The 19,422-nt window shown below is 37.3% G+C and overlaps 1 protein-coding gene across 2 annotated transcripts in view; it reads right to left on the minus strand.

Moving 5' to 3' along the window:
• LOC126272699 (intraflagellar transport protein 74 homolog) overlaps positions 1-19,422 on the minus strand; it is a 205,929-nt gene that overhangs the window by 151,609 nt on the left and 34,898 nt on the right. For both annotated transcript variants that reach the window (XM_049975734.1, XM_049975732.1), the window contains exons 3-6: positions 13,049-13,292; positions 1,308-1,504; positions 1,019-1,195; positions 365-592 (exon numbers count right to left, since the gene is read on the minus strand). In XM_049975734.1, coding sequence (XP_049831691.1) covers positions 365-592; positions 1,019-1,195; positions 1,308-1,504; positions 13,049-13,292 — 846 coding nt within the window. The remainder of the gene's footprint in view (positions 1-364; positions 593-1,018; positions 1,196-1,307; positions 1,505-13,048; positions 13,293-19,422) is intronic.

Genomic DNA, 19,422 nt, shown 5'->3' on the forward strand with positions numbered 1-19,422 from the left:
GAAAAGCCATGTATAATGTTGAGGAGTTCATAGGTGATATTGTAAATTTTCTAATAATTTCTAAATTATGTAACATAATGTTTTATAATGCGAGTATTGTGATATTTAAGTGTAAATTGTTATATGTAATTAATATGCATAAGTTTATTATATAAATATGTGATCAAATTGAGATATTAAAATATATAACTTGTACTCTGAATCTGCTCCATGCAACAGGAAACTAAGTAATAATGGATCTGATTTGTTTTTTGTCAGGCCATGGTTTATACTCTGTCTGGAACCATTATTGCATTATTTAAAGAATAAAAAATGCCTTGTCTATGTTTGTATCAGTCTCACACCACAGACACTACTGCCATACCTGCTCCAGTTGGGTCAGTTCCTCTTGTTTTTTGGAAATTAGTTCCTTCATCTGTGACATCTGCCTTTCCATGGTTGCTATTTCTGAATTATCATCTTTTACCCTCTGCAGCAATTGTTCTCTTTCATTAGCTGGAGTGGACCTCATCCTCTCTTCCTGTAATAACTGATCTCGCTTTTCTTGTGCTTCCAACAGTTTGTGGTGCAGACGAACTGCCTCTTGCTTTACCTAATGATATAATGATGAGCATAGTGTTTCGTACTTAACAAACATGCTCATTCTATTTTAGGTATAAAAACTATTAAATTCTTTGTTTACTTATTTATTTCTGTAATGATAAAAGTGTGTGACACAAAATATTAAAAAATGGGAAATGGAATATAATCTTTGCTGCTACACGATATGAAATTAATAAAATGTGTTAAAACATAAATACCTAAATGAATTCAATGAGCTCCTGTCATTTTAGTAACTAGAGCTTTATCCATTACTTAGGACAAAATGACTACATATGCATGAGCCCATGAAGTTATAAAGATGAACTGAAGGAAGATAAGTCTACAAGAACTCTGAAATTCTGCAAGTGGAATGTGTGTATATGCATTTGAAGAGAAACATTTTTAATGTGCAGGTGTACATACAAAGGAGTAGCACCTCTGAAACTGATATCTGGTCTTCAAAATTCGTTTTTTGAACAGTAAGTGTATCAAGCTGTTGCTGTAGCTCTTCCATCTGCCTCTGCAGCTCATTGTTCGTTTTCTGTAACACAGCATAATGCTCACGCAATGGAGGGCTCATCTGGGCAAGTAGATTATCAGCCATATGACGCTCCTGAAAAAAGTGCAGGCAAGAAACCTTCTGTGAGTAATCCAAAAACATAAATGGTTCAATAAATGGCACAACAAAAGAAATCTAGAAACCTGAGATCTACAATCATTACTACCTGATCAATTTCGATTTCAATTTGCTGAATTTGTGATTCCTTTTGCCTTCTCTGAGCAAAAAGTTGCTCTAGAAAATTTGATTCCTTTGTATTTCTATGCTCCATTTCAAGTCTCTCATTATCTATCTCTCTTTTCTCAGTATCTGTGCTTATTTTGTCAAAAACCAAATTATAGTCAGCTAACTTGCCTTGTAGATCTGAAAATAATATTCCCTTTAATATCATATTCCCAGTAGATTCTGACAGTTTAATTTCCAATATTTTATTGAGAGAGAAGGGGGGGGGGGGGGGGGGAGGAGAGAAGTTACAAGACTACAACAAAGACTGTTAACAGTCCTTCAAGACATTGCAACATGACAGTATTATACAAGCAACAAATAATCATTGTGTTAGTCACCTACAAAATAATGAAATGGTAATGTGAGCAAATTTAATACGGCAATCCTGGTTAACTATAGCAATATTTCAAACATATATTATGCATAGAAAACAAAAACATACAAAAGCAAAAACAGAGTCCTTGAACACAGATCAGGAACCAGCATCTGAGTGCTAAAGATGTAGAGTATAAAGTCTTGCTGTATGAGGAGGCCAATAATATTCCCAGTTGAACCACAGACCTCCTCAAAGTTAGTAAATGTCATTAAAAGCTTCTGCTTTTTCTTCTTGTTGTTTTTCACTTACAAAAAACATGTTAAGAAAACTCAAAAATTTCTCAGCTTGGAACAGAGATACTGTTGATCATTTTTTTTTCCTTTTCTGCATACAAACTGTGTATTACGATATATCAAATTTCTACCCAATCTGTGGAAGAGCTTTTTTTTTATTTCTATTACAATAGCTTTGTTATGTGTTCCAATGGATGAAGTGGAATACTGTGCTTTAATTAACTTCTACATTTTTGACATGTGACCACCAATGCAAAGTCATCATGCAAAACTAGAAAGATTTACTTATCTAATAGGAACTGGCAGCTAATTCAAATACCACTAAATTTCTTTTGAAGCACGGAGAATGGCACTTTTTTGTTGATTTGTCTAAGTGCTGGCGCCACATCAATCTGTTATCCATCTGAATGTATAGCAACTTTGCACACAGAGTTTCATGTAGTGTGTGCCCTATTATCTTTATTTTCAGTGCCAGTATTTGAGATTTTTTTCCGAATTGCATTACATTGATTTGTAAGATACAAAGACATACTACTTGGTGTAAATCTGCTGTTGGCCTCTTCCACTATTCTCCTGGCTGTGACTGGTGCAGATGTCTTTGAGGCCTTAATCAGTATATGTATCATCTGCAAAAATCTTATGTGTCTCAATAGTTAATTTTTTTAAATTATAAATCTAGTTTTACTCCGTGGACATAATTTCTGAATGTAACACCCTATTTTATGATCTCGAACTGTAACTTCATCCAAGTAAAGGGGATGTCATTAACATCATTATATTTTAATTTCATTGTAGAATTTAATATCACTCTGAACCATGAGGGCTAAAACGTAACTGATCCCCAACACACTGCGAATCTGTGCACATGTTACTATGCATATATTCCAAATAATGTAATAAACAGTGACAACACAGATACTAGAAAGAAGGAGATATTAGAAAGAAACAGAAAAACTAAGTACAGTCATGTTCCTCTTCAGTTTACGTTTGTGGAATAACTCCAAATCAAATCATCCATGTTGCATAAATCCTTAAGAAAATGTCATCCGGAATTGATGGTATTTCTGACTGCATCATTGAGCTATTTATTACAAACATTTCACTGCCTCTTGCAGATGTTGTTGTTGTTGTTGTTGTGGTCTTCAGTCCAGAGACTGGTTTGATGCAGCTCTCCATGCGACTCTATCCTGTGCAAGCTTCTTCATCTCCCAGTACCTACTGCAACCTACATCCTTCTGAATCTGTTTAGTGTATTCATCTCTTGGTCTCCCTCTACGATTTTCACCCTCCATGCTGCCCTCCAATACTAAACTGGTGATCCCTTGATGCCTCAGAATATGCCCTACCAGCCAATCCCTTCTTCTAGTCAAGTTGTGCCAAAAGTTCTCTTCTCTCCAATTCTATTCAATACCTTCTCATTAGTTATGTGATCCACCAATCTAATCTTCAGCATTCTTCTGTAGTACCACAATTTCAAAAGCTTCTATTTTCGTCTTGTATAAACTACTTATCGTACACGTTTCACTTCCATAAAAGGCTACAATCCATACAAATACTTTCAGAAATAATTTCCTGATACTTAAATCTATACTCGATGCTAACATATTTCTCTTCTTCAGAAACACTTTCCTTGCCATTGCCAGTCTACATTTTATATCCTCTCTATTGTCCTCAAAAACATCACCCTTATATAGACCATGTATATACTCTTTCCAGTTTTCTGCTTTCCCTTCTTTGCTTGGAACTGGGTTTCCATCCAAGATCTTGATATTCACACAAATGGTTCTCTTTTCTCCAAAGGTCTCTTTAATTTTCCTGCAGGCAGTATCTATCTTACCCCTAGTGATATGGGCCTCTACATCCTAAAATTTGTCCTCTAGCCATCCCTGCTTAGCCATTGTGCACTTCCTATCAATCTCATTTTTGAAATCTTTGTATTCCTTTTTGCCTGTTTCATTTATTGCATTTTTGGATTTTCTCCTTTCATCAATTAAATTCAATCTCTTCTGTTACCCAAGGATTTATATTAGCCCTCATCTTTTTACCTACTTGATCCTCTGCTACCTTCACTATTACACCCCACAAAGCTACCCATTCTTCTTCTACTGTATTTCTTTCCCCCATTCTTATCAATCGTTCCCTAATGCTCTCCCTGAAGCTCTCTACAACCTCTGGTTCTTTCAGTTTATCCAGGTCCCATCTCCTCAAATTACCACGTTTTTGCAGTTTCTTTAGTTTTAATCTACAGTTCATAACCAATAGATTGTGGTCAGAGTCCACATCTGCCCATGCAAATGTCTTACAATTTAAAACCTGGTTCCTAGATCTCTGTCTTACCATTATATAATCTATGTGATACCTTCTAGTATCTCCAGGATTCTTCCATGTACACAACCTTCTTTTATGATTCTTGAACCAAGAGTTAGCTATGATTAAGTTATACTATGTGCAAAATTCTACCAGGCGGCTTCCTTTTCCATTCCTTACTCCCATTCCGTATTCACCTACTACGTTTCCTTCTCTTCCTTTTCCTACTATCGAATTCCAGTTAACCATGACTATTAAATTTTCGTCTCCCTTCACTATCTGAATAATGTCTTTCATCTCATCATACATTTCATCATTCTCTTTGTCATCTGTGGAGCTAGTTGGCATATAAACTTGTACTACTGTGGTAGGCGTGGGCTTCGTATCTGTCTTGGCCACAATAATGCATTCTCTATGGTGTTTGTAGTAGCTTACCCGCACTCCTATTTGTTTACTCATTATTAAACCTAGTCCTGCATTAGCCCTATTTGATTCTGTATTTATAACCCTGTATTCACCTGACCAGAAGTCTTGTTCCTCCTGCCACCGAACTTCACTAATTCCCACTATATCTAACATTAACCTATCCATTTCCCTTTTTAAATTTTCTAACCTACCTGCCTGATTAAGGGATCTGACATTCCACGCTCCGACCTGTAGAACGCCAGTTTTCTTTTTCCTGATAACAACATCCTCTTAAGTAGTCCCCACCCGGAAATCCGAATGGGGGACTAATTTACCTCCAGAATATTTTACCCAAGAGGATGCCATCATCATTTAACCATACAGTAAAGCTGCATGCCCTCGGGAAAAATTATGACTGTAGTTTCCCCTTGCCAGAACCAGAACAGCAAGGCCATTTTGATTAGTGTTACAAGGCCAGATCAGTCAATCATGCAGACTGTTGCCCCTGCAACTACTGAAAAGGCTGCTGTCCCTCTTCAGGAGCCACACGTTTGTCTGGCCTCTCAACAGATAACCCTCCATTGTGGTTGCACCTACGGTACGGCTATCTGTATCGCTAAGGCATGCAAGCCTCCCCACCAATGGCAAGCCCCATGGCTCATGGGGGGGGGGGGGGGGGAGGGGGGTAGCTCTTGCAGATATAGTCAATTAATTGACTCTTCCAGATACAGTCAATTAATTTTTCCTGACAGGCACATTTCCAGTCTGTTTAAAAATTGGTCCCTATTCTAAGAAAGGAGACAAATCATATATTAAAAACAAAGATTCCAAGACTTACCAAGCGGGAAAGCGCCGGCAGACAGGCACAATGAACAAAACACACAAACACACACACAGAATTACTAGCTTTCGCAACCGATGGTTGCTTCTTCAGGAAGGAGAGGGAAAGACGAAAGGATGTGGGTTTTAAGGGAGAGGGTAAGGAGTCATTCCAATCCCGGGAGCGGAAAGACTTCCCTTAGGGGGAAAAAAAAGGACAGGTGTACACTCGCGCGCGCACACACACACACACACACACACACACACACACACACACACACATATCCATCCGCACATACACAGGGACAAATCAGATATATAAAACTATTGATCACTTGTATTATTATCAGGCTTTAATAAAATCATAGAAAAAGTAATGTATAATAGGCTAATGAAATTTTTAGAGAAAAACAAATGTCTCACTGATACTCAGCATGGATTTAGGGAAAATAAATCAACAATAGGTGCCATCTATGATTTTAAACACAATGCCCTGGAAAAAAGGACAATAAACAAACTGCCAGTGGCATTTTTTTACTCTTAAGTAAAGCCTTTGACATACTGGTCCACTAATAAAATGATTCAAATCATAGTTGACAAACAGGAAATACAAAAATTAAAAATTAACTAAAGAAAAATACTAGGATACATTTCTTAGATGCAGAAATTAAGGGATCCATTCCTAGGCCAATCCTCTTTCTCCTCTATATAAATGATTTTGACCTAAACCTTAGGTCACAAACAAATTTTTTATTCGCAGATGACACAAGCATCCTTATTACAGTAAATAAAACTACGCCACAGCTACATAGATGGTTTGAGGAAATAAACTACTGATAAACACAAAAAGAAACAACATTTCTAAACTTCTGTTTAAAAGGTGATGCATGAAACACCAGTGTGACAATAAAATCTGACAAAATTTTATGTTTTCTGGAAACAAAAATTTTAGACATATGGCTTCAAAATAATTTCAAAGGCATACACATATAAACACTACATAAAACATGTTATAGTCTACAACATTAGAGAAGGAAAGTTGCTACTCACCATATAGCGGAGATGCTGAGTCGCAATAGGCACAACAAAAAGATTCTCACAATTATAGCTTCTGGCCATTAAGGTCTTTTTATACAATATACACACAGACACAGACACATCCACACATACACACACACACACTAAAAAGAAAAAAGAAAAGAAAAAAACAACAACCACACACACACAAACTTGCAGTCATGACTGCTGTCTTCGGCAACTGAAACCACACTGCAAGCAGCATCTCTGCTATATGGTGAGCAGCAACGTTCCTTCTCTAATATTCTTACATTCCTTCCTGGATTTTCCATTGTTTGATGTTATAGTCTACAGTTACTCTCTGTTAAAGCAAGATTTAGCACTGTCTGAATTGCATATGTTGCTTAATTCCATAGCATCCTACTGTACGGATTTATATTCTTGGATAGTACCACCTAGTTCACTGATTTTACTAACCCAGAAAAGAACTGTAAGAGCAATGTAACATGCTTGAAAATAGATTCTTGAAAACCCCTCCTTCAAAACTAGTCCATCCTCCTGCTTCCCTGTATGTAGATTCTAAAAATCTGTAAGTATGTTAGAAAGAACTTACAAGAAGTAAACAAATATTTTAATATCCATGAACATATTATAACACAAAAGGAAAAGCTTCCATGCCCAGTCAGTCAGTCAGCCTACAAAACTTCCACAATATACAGTTGTATACAAATTTACAGCAGGCTTCCACATAAGGTAAAAATCATATCATCACTCACACTCTTTTGTAAAATTTTAAGAGCATTCCTATTAGATCATTGCTTCTACTCAGTAGCAGAAATTTTAGAACATTTGAGATACAAGAGACTTGAAACAAGACAGTGCAACTACTGCAAGTAGAGCAAGCTCTTTTGGGCATAAAGCTAAAATTTGTGTGTCTATTAAAATAATACTCTATCTTTACTGTGTTGTGATATGGCTTTGTATTGTGTTTGTTCCATGTCCCACAATTTGGAAAGATTTTTGATGAATGAATAAATAAATATGGCAGCGTGGCTTCAGCTCCGAGATGCTGCAGTCATGTGTATGTGAGTTGCTTTTGTGTGTGTGTGTGTGTGTGTGTGTGTGTGTGTGTTGAACACTTTCGACAAAGGCCTTGATGGCCAAAAGCTTATATTGTGACAGTCTTTTGTTGTTCTTATCTGCAACTCAGCACATCTCCATTATTTGGTGAATAGTAACTTTCCTTTTCATAATATTGCTACACTCCATCCTGGATTATCCATTACTTAAATAAATATGACACACAGATCACAGAAAATGCGAAGTGATTATACAGGGCTGATTTACAAAAATCTAATGGATCTACTGTAGATGGTTCATTTTTTTCTCCCTATGTTTTCAGCTAATATTAAGAAAAAATCTATATGTATCATCTTTCCTAACAGAGCAATATATAATTTTAGATGTAGCATCCAAACAGAATGTTACAATCTAATAATCCCTCTTTTCATTCCCCATCATCCTTTCGAAGGTCTGTGTCTATGCATATTTTTCTTCTCCATCTACTTCTATACTCTGGGAACCAACTTACAGTGTGTGGTGGAGGATACTTCGTGTACTACAGTCACTCCCCCCTTTCCTGTTCCAGTCGCTAATGGTTCAGGTGAAAGAACCAATATTGATAAAACTCTGTGTGAGCTCTGTAATCTTATGTTCATGGGCTTTTTTCATCAAAAAGACAGTATAAATTTGAAAACTTAATAAAGCACGGTATAATGTAGGTAGAGCGGTAAAAATTGACACACATGCTTGGAATGACATGGGGTTTTATTAAAATAAAAAAAATAACAAAAATAAAATTAAAAAAAGTTCACAACATGTCCGACAGATAGTGCTGGACAGCGAAACGTCAGTAACTACACATGACAATCATGTATAAAAGGAGCTGTAATGAGAAAGAGAATCAGATGCACCAGACCAGCAGTCGCAGCATGTTGACGTTACCTGAAAAGGCACTTTTTGTGAAGCTGTATTATCAGAATGGGGAATGTGCTAGTTCAGTGTTACGATCCTATCGCCACAGGAAGGGGATTCGAATGGGTAAACGTCCGTTGACAAATGCAGCTGTGGTGAGAATGATTTCGAAGTTCGAAGCCACGGGTTGTTTAGACGATAGACCCCGTAGTGGCCAACCGACCACAAGGTGTAATGCTGCTGAGACAGTTCAGGAAGAAATGGAGACTGCAGCAGGTTTGTCTATGCACGGGGAAGTCAGCACTCGTGCAGCTGCACGTCGCACCGGCATTCCATACACTACTGTTTGGTTGGCACTGAGGCGTACCCTTCGATGCTATCTGTGCAAAATCCATCGGCATCATGAACTGTTACTTGGCGATTTAGTGAAGCGGAGGGCATTTGCGGTGTTGGCGTTTCAAAAGATAGCAGAAGATGACGATTGGTTGAGTAACGTGTTGTGGACCAACAAAGCTCATTTCACACGCCATCTGTCGGACATTTTTGGAACTTTTGTATTTATTTGGTTCTAATAAAACCCCATGTCATTCCAAGAATGTGTGTCAATTTGTACCTCTCTATCTACATTATTCCGTGACTTATTCAGTTTTTAAATTTATATTTACTTTTTGATCACCCGGTATATACATATAGAAGGAAGCAATATATTGGATGACTCTTCTAGGAATATACACCTTTGAGATTTTGACAGTAAACCCTTTCATGATTCACATCATCTATCTTGTAGCATCTGGCACTGGAGTTGGCTGAGCAGCTGTGTGGTGCTTACTATGTTAATCTTTAATGAAATGCACTGTCCTTCTTTGGATATCCTCTATTGCCTCTATCAATTCTATATGGTAAGGATTCCATACAGACGAGCAATATTCAAGTACTGTTCAGACAAGGAGTTTGTAAGATACCTTCTGTGTAAGTGTACTTCACTTGTTGAGGATTCTTCCAATGAATTTGAGTGTGGCATCAGCCTTGACTGTAATTAGTTTTATATTGTTGTTGTACTTTAAACTTCTCTATACGCATACTCCTAGATAATTTATGGGTGTTACTGCTTTCAGTGATTGTTCTGCAATTGTGTAATCATACAACAATAGTTTTTTCTATTTATGAGCAATACTTTACATTTGCTTATATTACAGGTCAACAAATAATCTCTGTAACAATCGTTGGTCCTCTGCAAGTCTGCAATTTTCAAAATTGTGACTTCTCTGTATACAACAGTATCATCTGTGAAAAGCCTCATGGAATTTAGGACATTATCTACTAGTTCATTTACATACAGGGTGATTCAAAAGTAATTGTTGACACTTCATTAATGTAATGTATGGATCACAATAATAGTAAAATGTTAGACACAGTTTTGTCTGAAACTGCTTTATTTCAGAGTTATGATTCATAATGCCATTTGTGGTAGGCATTACACTGTGGGCCAGTGCAGCCTTTTGGCATGTCGTGCTCACCTGCACTTTGACTGCTGTCACTCTGTCAACAGTGCTGCTGCACATTTCAGTCGAGATGCAATGTTGCTTATTCTAATAAGTGGGCAGGTTGTACAGGACCAATTGCTTGGCCTGCCAGATCTCTGGAACTCAACCCCTGCACTTCTACAATTGGGGCTGTTCAAGGAGCTCGTGTAGGGTGCTGCAATTGCGAATGTAGCACAACTACATCAGTGAACTGAAAATAGCTGTACAACTGTGCAGAAAGAGATGAATGGAGCCTGCAACATTTTGAGAGGGGAAAGAAGTTGAGCGCATCTCGCCTTTACTTACAGGAACATCGTTTTGAACATATCCTGGGGTAAGCATACAGTGCATGGTAGTGTCATTTGGGTCCCTTTGTGTTGGTTTCTGAGAAGAATTAATTTTGTGTTGTTTGTGTTGCACTTGTGAACCCTTTCCTATGGCATAATTCCAAAATAAAATAATTTCATACAAATATATTAAAAACAAAGATTCCAAGACTTACCAAGCGGGAAAGCGCCGGTAGATAGGCACAATAAATAAACCACACAAACGCACACACAGAATTTCGAGCTTTCGCAACCGGCGTCTGCTTCGTCAGGAAAGAGGGAAGGAAAAGGAAAGATGAAAGGATGTGGGTTTTAAGGGAGAGGGTAAGGAGTCATTCCAGTCCCGGGAGCGAAAAGACTTACCTTAAGGGGAAAAAAGGACAGGTGTACACTCGCACACACACACATATCTATCCTTTTTTCCCCCTAAGGTAAGTCTTTCCGCTCCCGGGATTGGAATGACTCTTTACCCTCTCCCTTAAAACCCACATCCTTTCATCTTTCCTTTTCCTTCCCTCTTTCCTGACGAAACAGCCGCCGGTTGCGAAAGCTCGAAATTCTGTGTGTGTGTTTTATTTATTGTGCCTATCTACCAGTGCTTTCCCGCTTGGTAAGTCTTGGAATCTTTGTTTTTAATATATTTTTCCCATGTGGAAGTTTCTTTCTATTTTATTTACATTAATTTCATACAAAACTTTATTTAACATTTTAATCTTATTTTGATGCATACATGACACACATGAAGTGTGTACAGTTACTTCTGAAGCACCACATATACATGGTGAAAAGTGTTGGTCCTATAACACTCCCTTGGGTTATGAATAAAGTTACTTTTATGACTGCAGATTTTCTTAACTGAGAATGACATGCTGCATTCTGTTTTCTAGAAACTCTTCAATCTAATCAAACAGCTGGTCTGATATTCTGTACACTTTTACTTTGTTCATTAGGTGACACTGAAGAACTATACTGATACCTTCTAGAAGGAAAATTAAGAGTTTAATGTCCTGTCAACAGTGAAATCATTACAGACAGTACCTTCTGAAGTCAAGGAACACAACTCCAACTTGAGTACCATTGTATCTACTGCACTCTGGTCTCATGGATGAACAGAGCAAGTTGAATTTCACATAGCAGTTGTTTTTGGAAATCATGTTGGTTCCTACAGAGGAGGGGGGAAAGGTCATAATACATGAGCATAAAACATATACCATAATTTTGCAACGGACTGCTGGTGGAGATATAGGCTATAGTTTAGTGTGTTTGCTCAATGACCCTTCTTGAAAATGAGAATGACGTGCATTTTTATCAACTACTAGGCACACTTTGCAGCTTCAGGAATCTATGGTACACTGCTGCTGGAAGGAGAGTACATTCTTTCATATACTTTATGCAGAACTGTATTGGTATCTGATCCAGTCTAGCGGCCTTTCCTCTGTTGAGCAATTTCTTTTACTTTTCTATTTCATACCAATATCTTGTAAGTTTGATTTTTTGTGCTACAATTTAAAAGAGGAACAATAGTACAATCTTCCTCAGTGACACACTTTTAGAAAAAGGCATTCAGTATTTTGGCCTTCTCTTTATTATAGTCTGTTTTGATGGCATTATGGTCACAGAATGTCAGGATGGGAGATGTCAATCTGTTTACTGGTTTAACATAAGGGCAATTGTTAAGTCGATATAATTTTACTTTCAAATCCATTGAATGTTTCACACCTTGATGTCATGTTAATTTTGCCTTCTCCCTGTTTTTGTTTGTCTGTGATGCTTTGGCTATGTTTAAATTTGCTGTGAGTCTCTCTTTGCTTTCGTAGAAACTTTCTAACATAGCTGTCAAACCATGATGGATCTTTATTATCCGTCACAAATTTTCTTGGCTCATACCTGTTTAGGGTGTATTGTACAATACTGTTGAACTTTGTCCATTGAAGCTTGACGTTTTCAGTCATGGAAAGGAATTTTTCATGTTGACCAGTTAGGTAGTCTGAAATATATTTTTTGTTCAAAATGGCTCTAAGCACTATGGGACTTAGTCCCCTAGACTTAGAACTAATTAAACCTAACTAACCTAAGGACATCACACACATCCATGCCTGAGGCAGGATTGGAACCTGCCACTGTAGCAGCAGCGCGGTTCCGGACTGAAGCACCTAGAACCATTCGGCCACAGTGGCCGGCTGTATTTTTTGTCTTTCTTGATAAGCAGAGATGTATATTTTGTGCCATTTCTTATATACAGATATTTGTGAGTACCGTTTCAATTGTTTGATTTTGATGATGTGGACCACTTACAAAAATACGTTGTATAGGTTTATAAAACACTGAAAAGTTCCAGATGAAATAACAACAATATTATGAAAAGGATAGATTGCTATTCACCATACAGAGGAGACAGTGAGCTGCACATATACACAGTGAAAATACTGCTATACATTTAAGCTTTCGGCAAAAATACCTTCTTCCAAAGTAGAAAATACACACATTCATGCACATGACCACTGTTTCTGGCAGCGGGTAGAGACATGAACATGTATATGTGAGTGTGCCTGTGTGTGCATTTTCTACTTTTGAAGAAGACTTTTTGGCTGAAAGCTGAAATGTATAGCAATTTTTTCGTTGTGCTTGTCTGTGACTCAACATCTCTATACAGGGCGTAGCAATAGGTCTTTTTCAGGTTTATCCTATAATTTAATACTGACCTGTAAGTTCAGCTGCCATTTCTTTAACTCTCTTGTCATAAATTAAAAAAGTTGCTTGTTCAGCTGACCGAGTCTCAATATCCTTATTCAAATGACTTATTTCTGATGAAAGTTCTCTGATCTTCATCTGAAGTATTCCTTCAAAATATCGTTTATCTTCAACTTGCCGTTTCTGTGGTCCTCTGGAAGCTGTACGGAGTCCAGTCAGCCCCTGTTGTGTCACTGGTCTATCCACGACACTCAACTTGTAAAATTAAAAACACATACAACTATTGTAGATTGATGGAAATAAAAACTGGCATTTAAATCTAAATTGGGCTAACAGCAAAAGTAGTGGGACATGCTTTTTGTTTTATTCTGCAAGTACTTCTAACTTCTTATTTTATGTAACAAACCGATATGTCTATTAAATACTTATTATTCACTCATTCTTCCATCATGAAAAAATTCTCTAATGGCATTTTAAAAGCACCCATTTATAGCCATATCCACATTAACAAAATTCTCTAGTTTCCTTTTAAAAGCAGCCATTTACAATGATATATTAGCTAACACAATATATATTTTTGAATGAAGCATCTCACTCCTTGGAGGAACATAAAAGTGCGTGCTAAAAATGATATTTCTGGCAGGATAAAACTGTATGCTAGACTGGGAGACATTTGCGCATTTTGCTAAACACTGATGTGCCCAAACTAATTTGTCAGATATATAGAGTATTCAGTGTCCAAACTTGCATCACAGGCCAACACACAGCTTCATCTGCCTATGGTCTTGCCAGTTTAGCACGTAGACCACAAATTCCTAGGAGAAATATAAATAATGTTTCATTTTAAAATTTAACTTTCAACTGTAAACAAGCTATTGTAAAAGCCCAACCATTATATTGGCAGTCCAGATGATGCATCATTACATTCTTTCATTTAAATTAAACATGATTCATGTGAATTTCTCAGCAGAATGTTAAATATTAGTTTTAAATCAGAGATTGGAGAACAATGCTAAGAATGAGGAAAAGTTGTATTTATTTATTGAGTGGAAATGATTTTTCAAAGTGAGCTGTATATTAACGGACAAGCTGAATGTTTTATTTAATGTTAGCTGACAATATACAAGGTAACAACACAACACAATAGCTCTGCTACTTGATAAGAAAGTCCATAGCTAGTACTCTGGACCCACCATTATGAAAGTCAGAGGCATCTACACAGTTCCAAAGTGTCAGAACAATTCCAAAGACTAGGCTACAAACATGATGCTTGAATGGACCATTTGTATCTGGAGACTACCAAATAATGTTTTCAGATCCCTGTTTGATCCAAAGAGTAAAACAATTGATCATCTCAGGTTTTATGTTCTTTACAGTTGTTTTGAAGTTTATAAATTTGAATAATATCTGAGTATAACTGAACTATTATTTTCCACTGTGTTGCCTTTGAATACAATACAGCAGCTGAGCTCATGAGTAGGGAAGTGACACAGTATAGTCATCCACAAGTAATTTAAAAAGTGGCAGCTATATTGTAACACATGCTACTTCAGCTTTCAAAAATTTGTCCAAACAACAGCATGTATAACAGCAGTGCAGCAGCAGATGTGGCAGCCCCATCAGTGGCAGAAGGTGAGTCCTCGGTTCCAGGTCCTGATCAAAAGTCTCTGGACACCTGTTAGTATGGGGTGTGTCCAACCACTGCTTTTACGATGCCTTGAACCTTTCTAGGGACATTTTCAATGAGATGTCTGAATGTCTGCAGAGGAATGGCTCCTCTTTCTTCCTCAAGAGCCAAAACTAGAAAAGGTAGGGATGTTGGACACTGGGGTCTAGAGCAAAGTCAGCATTCTAACTCATCACAAAGGTGTTCCAATGTGAGCAAGTTGGAACTCTGGATAGGCCAGTCCATTTGAGGACTGTTATTGTCCACAAACCATTACCTCAAAGGTTCTGCTTTACGAGAGGGAACTGTACTGTTACGCATATGTAGGCGAGCAATTTGCCTGCCTGGAGTTAATATGAGGGGACGTGAAAGTGTTGTACAGCTGAATGCTATCAGGCCCAGGGTGCAACACAGAAGATCCAGCTAAGTGACCAATACCGGCCACACAGCTACAAAGATGAGCAGTGTCGCCAGAAACAAATAAATCCCAAAGCTGGATATCTGGATGGTTGTCACTACTATTTCAGAGCAAATGAACATTTTCACAATGAACCTCTGAATTAACAACTTTTAAACGCTTTATGCAATTTCAACATACAGTATCTTAGATGACAGGATTACACTACAGTTATAAGCTCTAAAAGCTACATATCTGTATCTATTTTATTTCTTGATTTACAACTTTTTTTTTATCGCCTCATTATGCTAAAGTTTGTCAAAACATCATATACTCCACAATTATACAGCAAATGTATACAGCATACAGCATGAATACCTCACTTTTTGTCATAATTGTGTATTTATTTTATTATCAGTTTACTATTTTGCCAGTAACTTTATTTAAATATTAATTACAACTTATAATACAAAATCTTGGTAATTTAAGAAGTGGTCAGTCACATGCGTTAGCTGACGGCACCTATGTGAAGAGTTCCAGAAGATGCTTCCGACAAGCAGGCTTAAATAATTCTTTAAACAATGTTTAAAGACAATCTGTTGGCATTTATTGTGAGCGCACTTGCGCAAGAATACTGGATTATTTATTTATTGACAAATCTTTATTTATATCTGCTGTGAATGGTCTGAGTGTGGCTGAATTTTTATATTATTTCTTTATTTAGATATGGTCATAAGATGTTAGTTTAGTCCAAGATGTGGTCAAGTTCAGTCAAATGATGTCTATAGAATGTAAGAATGATGTATTGGTAGGGACGGCCTTCAGCCAATGGCAAAGCACACAGTAGTGGAAAATTATGGGAGTCAAGTGGAGGCTGGAACTTTTTGAGTGAATAGCTCAAAGGAGTGATTTGAGGCACTTTTATGTGATTCCAAGAAGGAGGCAGATGTGCCTGTGGTAACGAGTGGTATCCTATCATGGTCATGTTTGACTGATAGAGGTGAACAGTCGGTACTGCACTTTTACTTCTGAATGGACTTCATACATCAAGAGATCCGAATGTGTTCCAGAGTAAGACTGTTAACTTTTTCTGCTTGTATTACAGAAGTGAGGGCAGACAGACTATGAGTTACTATTCTCTGTATCACATGTCATAATTTGAAAATCATCATGTTGAACTCTGAACTGTTTTGAGCTGTTTTAACTTTAACTTTGCATTTTATTAACTTGCAATTCTAGCCAAAGTCTAGACTATTTGACTGTAGGATCACAACAGGTTATTATTTGCACTGAATTAGCTGCAAGACATGAAAGCAGGCATGTGCAGCTCGACCCCATGACTACATTGATCTATTCTTTTTGAACAGTCATGCATAGTCCAAGTACCTAAAGTACAAGTAACCAGAGGTAAAGATGCAACTGGTTTGCTTGTATGGGATGCTCTATGTTGGAACAACTACACAAGCAGTAATTGTTAAGTACCATCGCAGTGTAGTGTCATACTGATACAATTATCTTCACTAAACTGTTCCTCAACTGTACACAGATCCTTCCATATTTAGCATTCTCTTAAGCACATAGGGGGACCGCACACTACCATGAAAACACCCGAATACCATAATACCACCTCTCCCCTATTTCAATGATGGCACTATACATGGTGGCTTGTAGTGTTCTCCAAGCATTCGCCAAATTCAAACCCTTCCATCATATTGCCATAGGGTATAGTGTGAATCATCACTCCAAATCACCCATTTCCAATATCCACTGTTCTTTAAATTACCTCAGTGTCGCTTAACACTGATCACAAAAAAAATTGTGGCTGATGAGGAGATGCTTGACCATGATACCCCATTATTTTAACTCCCTACAAACAGCCATCATGCTAGCTAGTCTGCAATAGCACTTTGGAATTGATGAATGACTGCTTCCAGTGATTCCACACATTCTTTTTACAACCATCTTTCATAGAGCTTGACAGTCCCCATCCATCAGTTCATGAGGTTTGCCTGGTCATGGTTTAGCTGTGGTTGTTCCTTTGTGTTTCCACTTCACAATCTCATCACCAACAGTTGACTTGGACAGCTTTAGAAGGATGGAAATGTCCCTGATCAATCTGTTACTCAAGTGATATCCTGCGACCAATCCCTGTTCAAAGTCACTAAGCTCACCTGAATGACACATTCTGCTGTTACTGCTTCTTTAATGAGAACACAAAACTCCCCACCTCCTCTCATGACATCTAATAGTTAATTCTGCATTACATAGGAGTGCCCAGATACATCTGTTTAGATAGCATGTATCAGAACTGGTCTGCTTGTAATATGCCTCGCTTGTGACTGCATTAACCCTTGGTAGCTGTGCTGCTGATATCTGATGTCTTGCTATAATTTGAATGAATGACAAGTTCGAAATTATGGACACAACACTGCGCAGTTAGCTTGACACTTTTTCACATTTAGTTATGCAAATATTACTATGCTGAACAACTTGTATAAAATAGTTTATACAGTTTATTTCTCACACCTTCTACTATAAATATTTGTTGGTGGCTACAGATTTTCAGTTCAGTTCTATACACTGTTCAGATGTTTGCATCACCTGAAGAAAAACCCATATAGCTATTCACTGCACAACAATGTACCGAGATGAATGTTATTCGAGAGCTAACTTCAACACAGAGATGTCTGCGTGTTGGTGGTTAAACTAGAACTGCCTGCACAAATTTACATTTATTACAAAATAAATGTTGTAGGCATACCTGATACATGACTCTTGGCAAGTTAACAATTGGCTGCTAACTCAAAGAACTACACAAAGAATTTTACAGTGACTGACATTGACACTTACGTATTCACCTGTTGGTGACTAAATATGGACTGTCTTAATCATTGTTCTCTGCTGAAGTTGGTTATTAACATTTTATTATGAATGATTATTGAAACTGGCTATTAACTTTTAACTTATAACAAGGAAAACAAAAAAAAATACTGAACATAGAACTGCAATGAGTTGTGAAGTAATCTGATTTAGCTATGGAATGGATAATGTGGAAACTGATAAAATTATAAATAGCGTATTATGAAGACAATGTATACACTTTCAGAGACTCTCAGTTCCCACCAAATCTGGATAATTTACTTAGTTTTGTATGAAGACAATGTATACACATTCAGAGACTCCCAGTTCCCACCAAATCTGCATAATTTACTTAGTTCTGTAGACTGAATAATTGGCACACTAACATATTTTCCTAGTACAAGTGAGAATTCTTGTAATCAGAAAAATTAGGGCTATAAAACAAGGTAATTGAATTTTGGAAATAAATGCAATAAAATGTTTCAGAACACATCATACAATAGAGAAACAATTTTATATTATTATTATTATGAATGGAACAAGAATAAGTGGACACTTTGAGATAGGTGCTGTATTTCCATGAGAAAGATGGTCTCAATCAACAATGTAGGAAAAGACTGCTACTTACCATAAAGAAGACACATCAGGTTGCAGACAGGCATGATTCATCTCAATCAGATTATCTTCACTATAGCAGACGCAACAAAAATTATTGCTCTAAAATGATCTGTGTCTCAGTATGAATAAAAGACACAAGACTTCAGAAAACCTAACTGCTACGACGAAGAACTAGAACAGTACCAAAGGCAAAATAGCTTGTGGTTATTTGGTGTAGCAGAAAAAGAAGTGGAACACACAGACAACCTGCTCATATAGATTGCCCATGAAAAATTAGGCATGGAAGTAAGTAAGGCAGTCACTGACAGGAATCATAGGGTGGGATGAAGAGTATCAGGTGCTACAAGAGCTTGAGCATATTCCATAAAATACTGGAGTTTTTTTAGCAACGGAAAATGAGCAAAGGCACAGTTAACAAGAGGTAAAAGATGTGACAAATGAATGGCTAATTGTTTTGAAAAATGCCGTATACTATTTTGCCCTTCAGAAGATGTGGGCTCAGAATAGCCCAGTAGTTACCAAGACCACAGCTGGAAATAAAATAGTTACAAATATGAGAGAACTTAATATCAATAAGTGAAAATACATGAGGCAATCTGTAAAGCTGTAAAGTCCTGGTTTACAATCAAACTAGTGTAATATACTTTGTTGTTGTTGTGGTCTTCAGTCCTGAGACTGGTTTGATGCAGCTCTCCATGCTACTCTATCCTGTGCAAGCTTCTTCGTTTCCCAGTACCTACTGCAACCTACATCCTTCTGAATCTGCGTAGTGTAGTCATCTCTTGGTCTCCCTCTACGATTTTTACCCTCCACGCTGCACTCCAATACTAAATTGGTGATCCCTT

Source organism: Schistocerca gregaria, chromosome 5 (genome assembly GCF_023897955.1).
Source record: "Schistocerca gregaria isolate iqSchGreg1 chromosome 5, iqSchGreg1.2, whole genome shotgun sequence".
Taxonomy (NCBI): domain Eukaryota; kingdom Metazoa; phylum Arthropoda; class Insecta; order Orthoptera; family Acrididae; genus Schistocerca; species Schistocerca gregaria.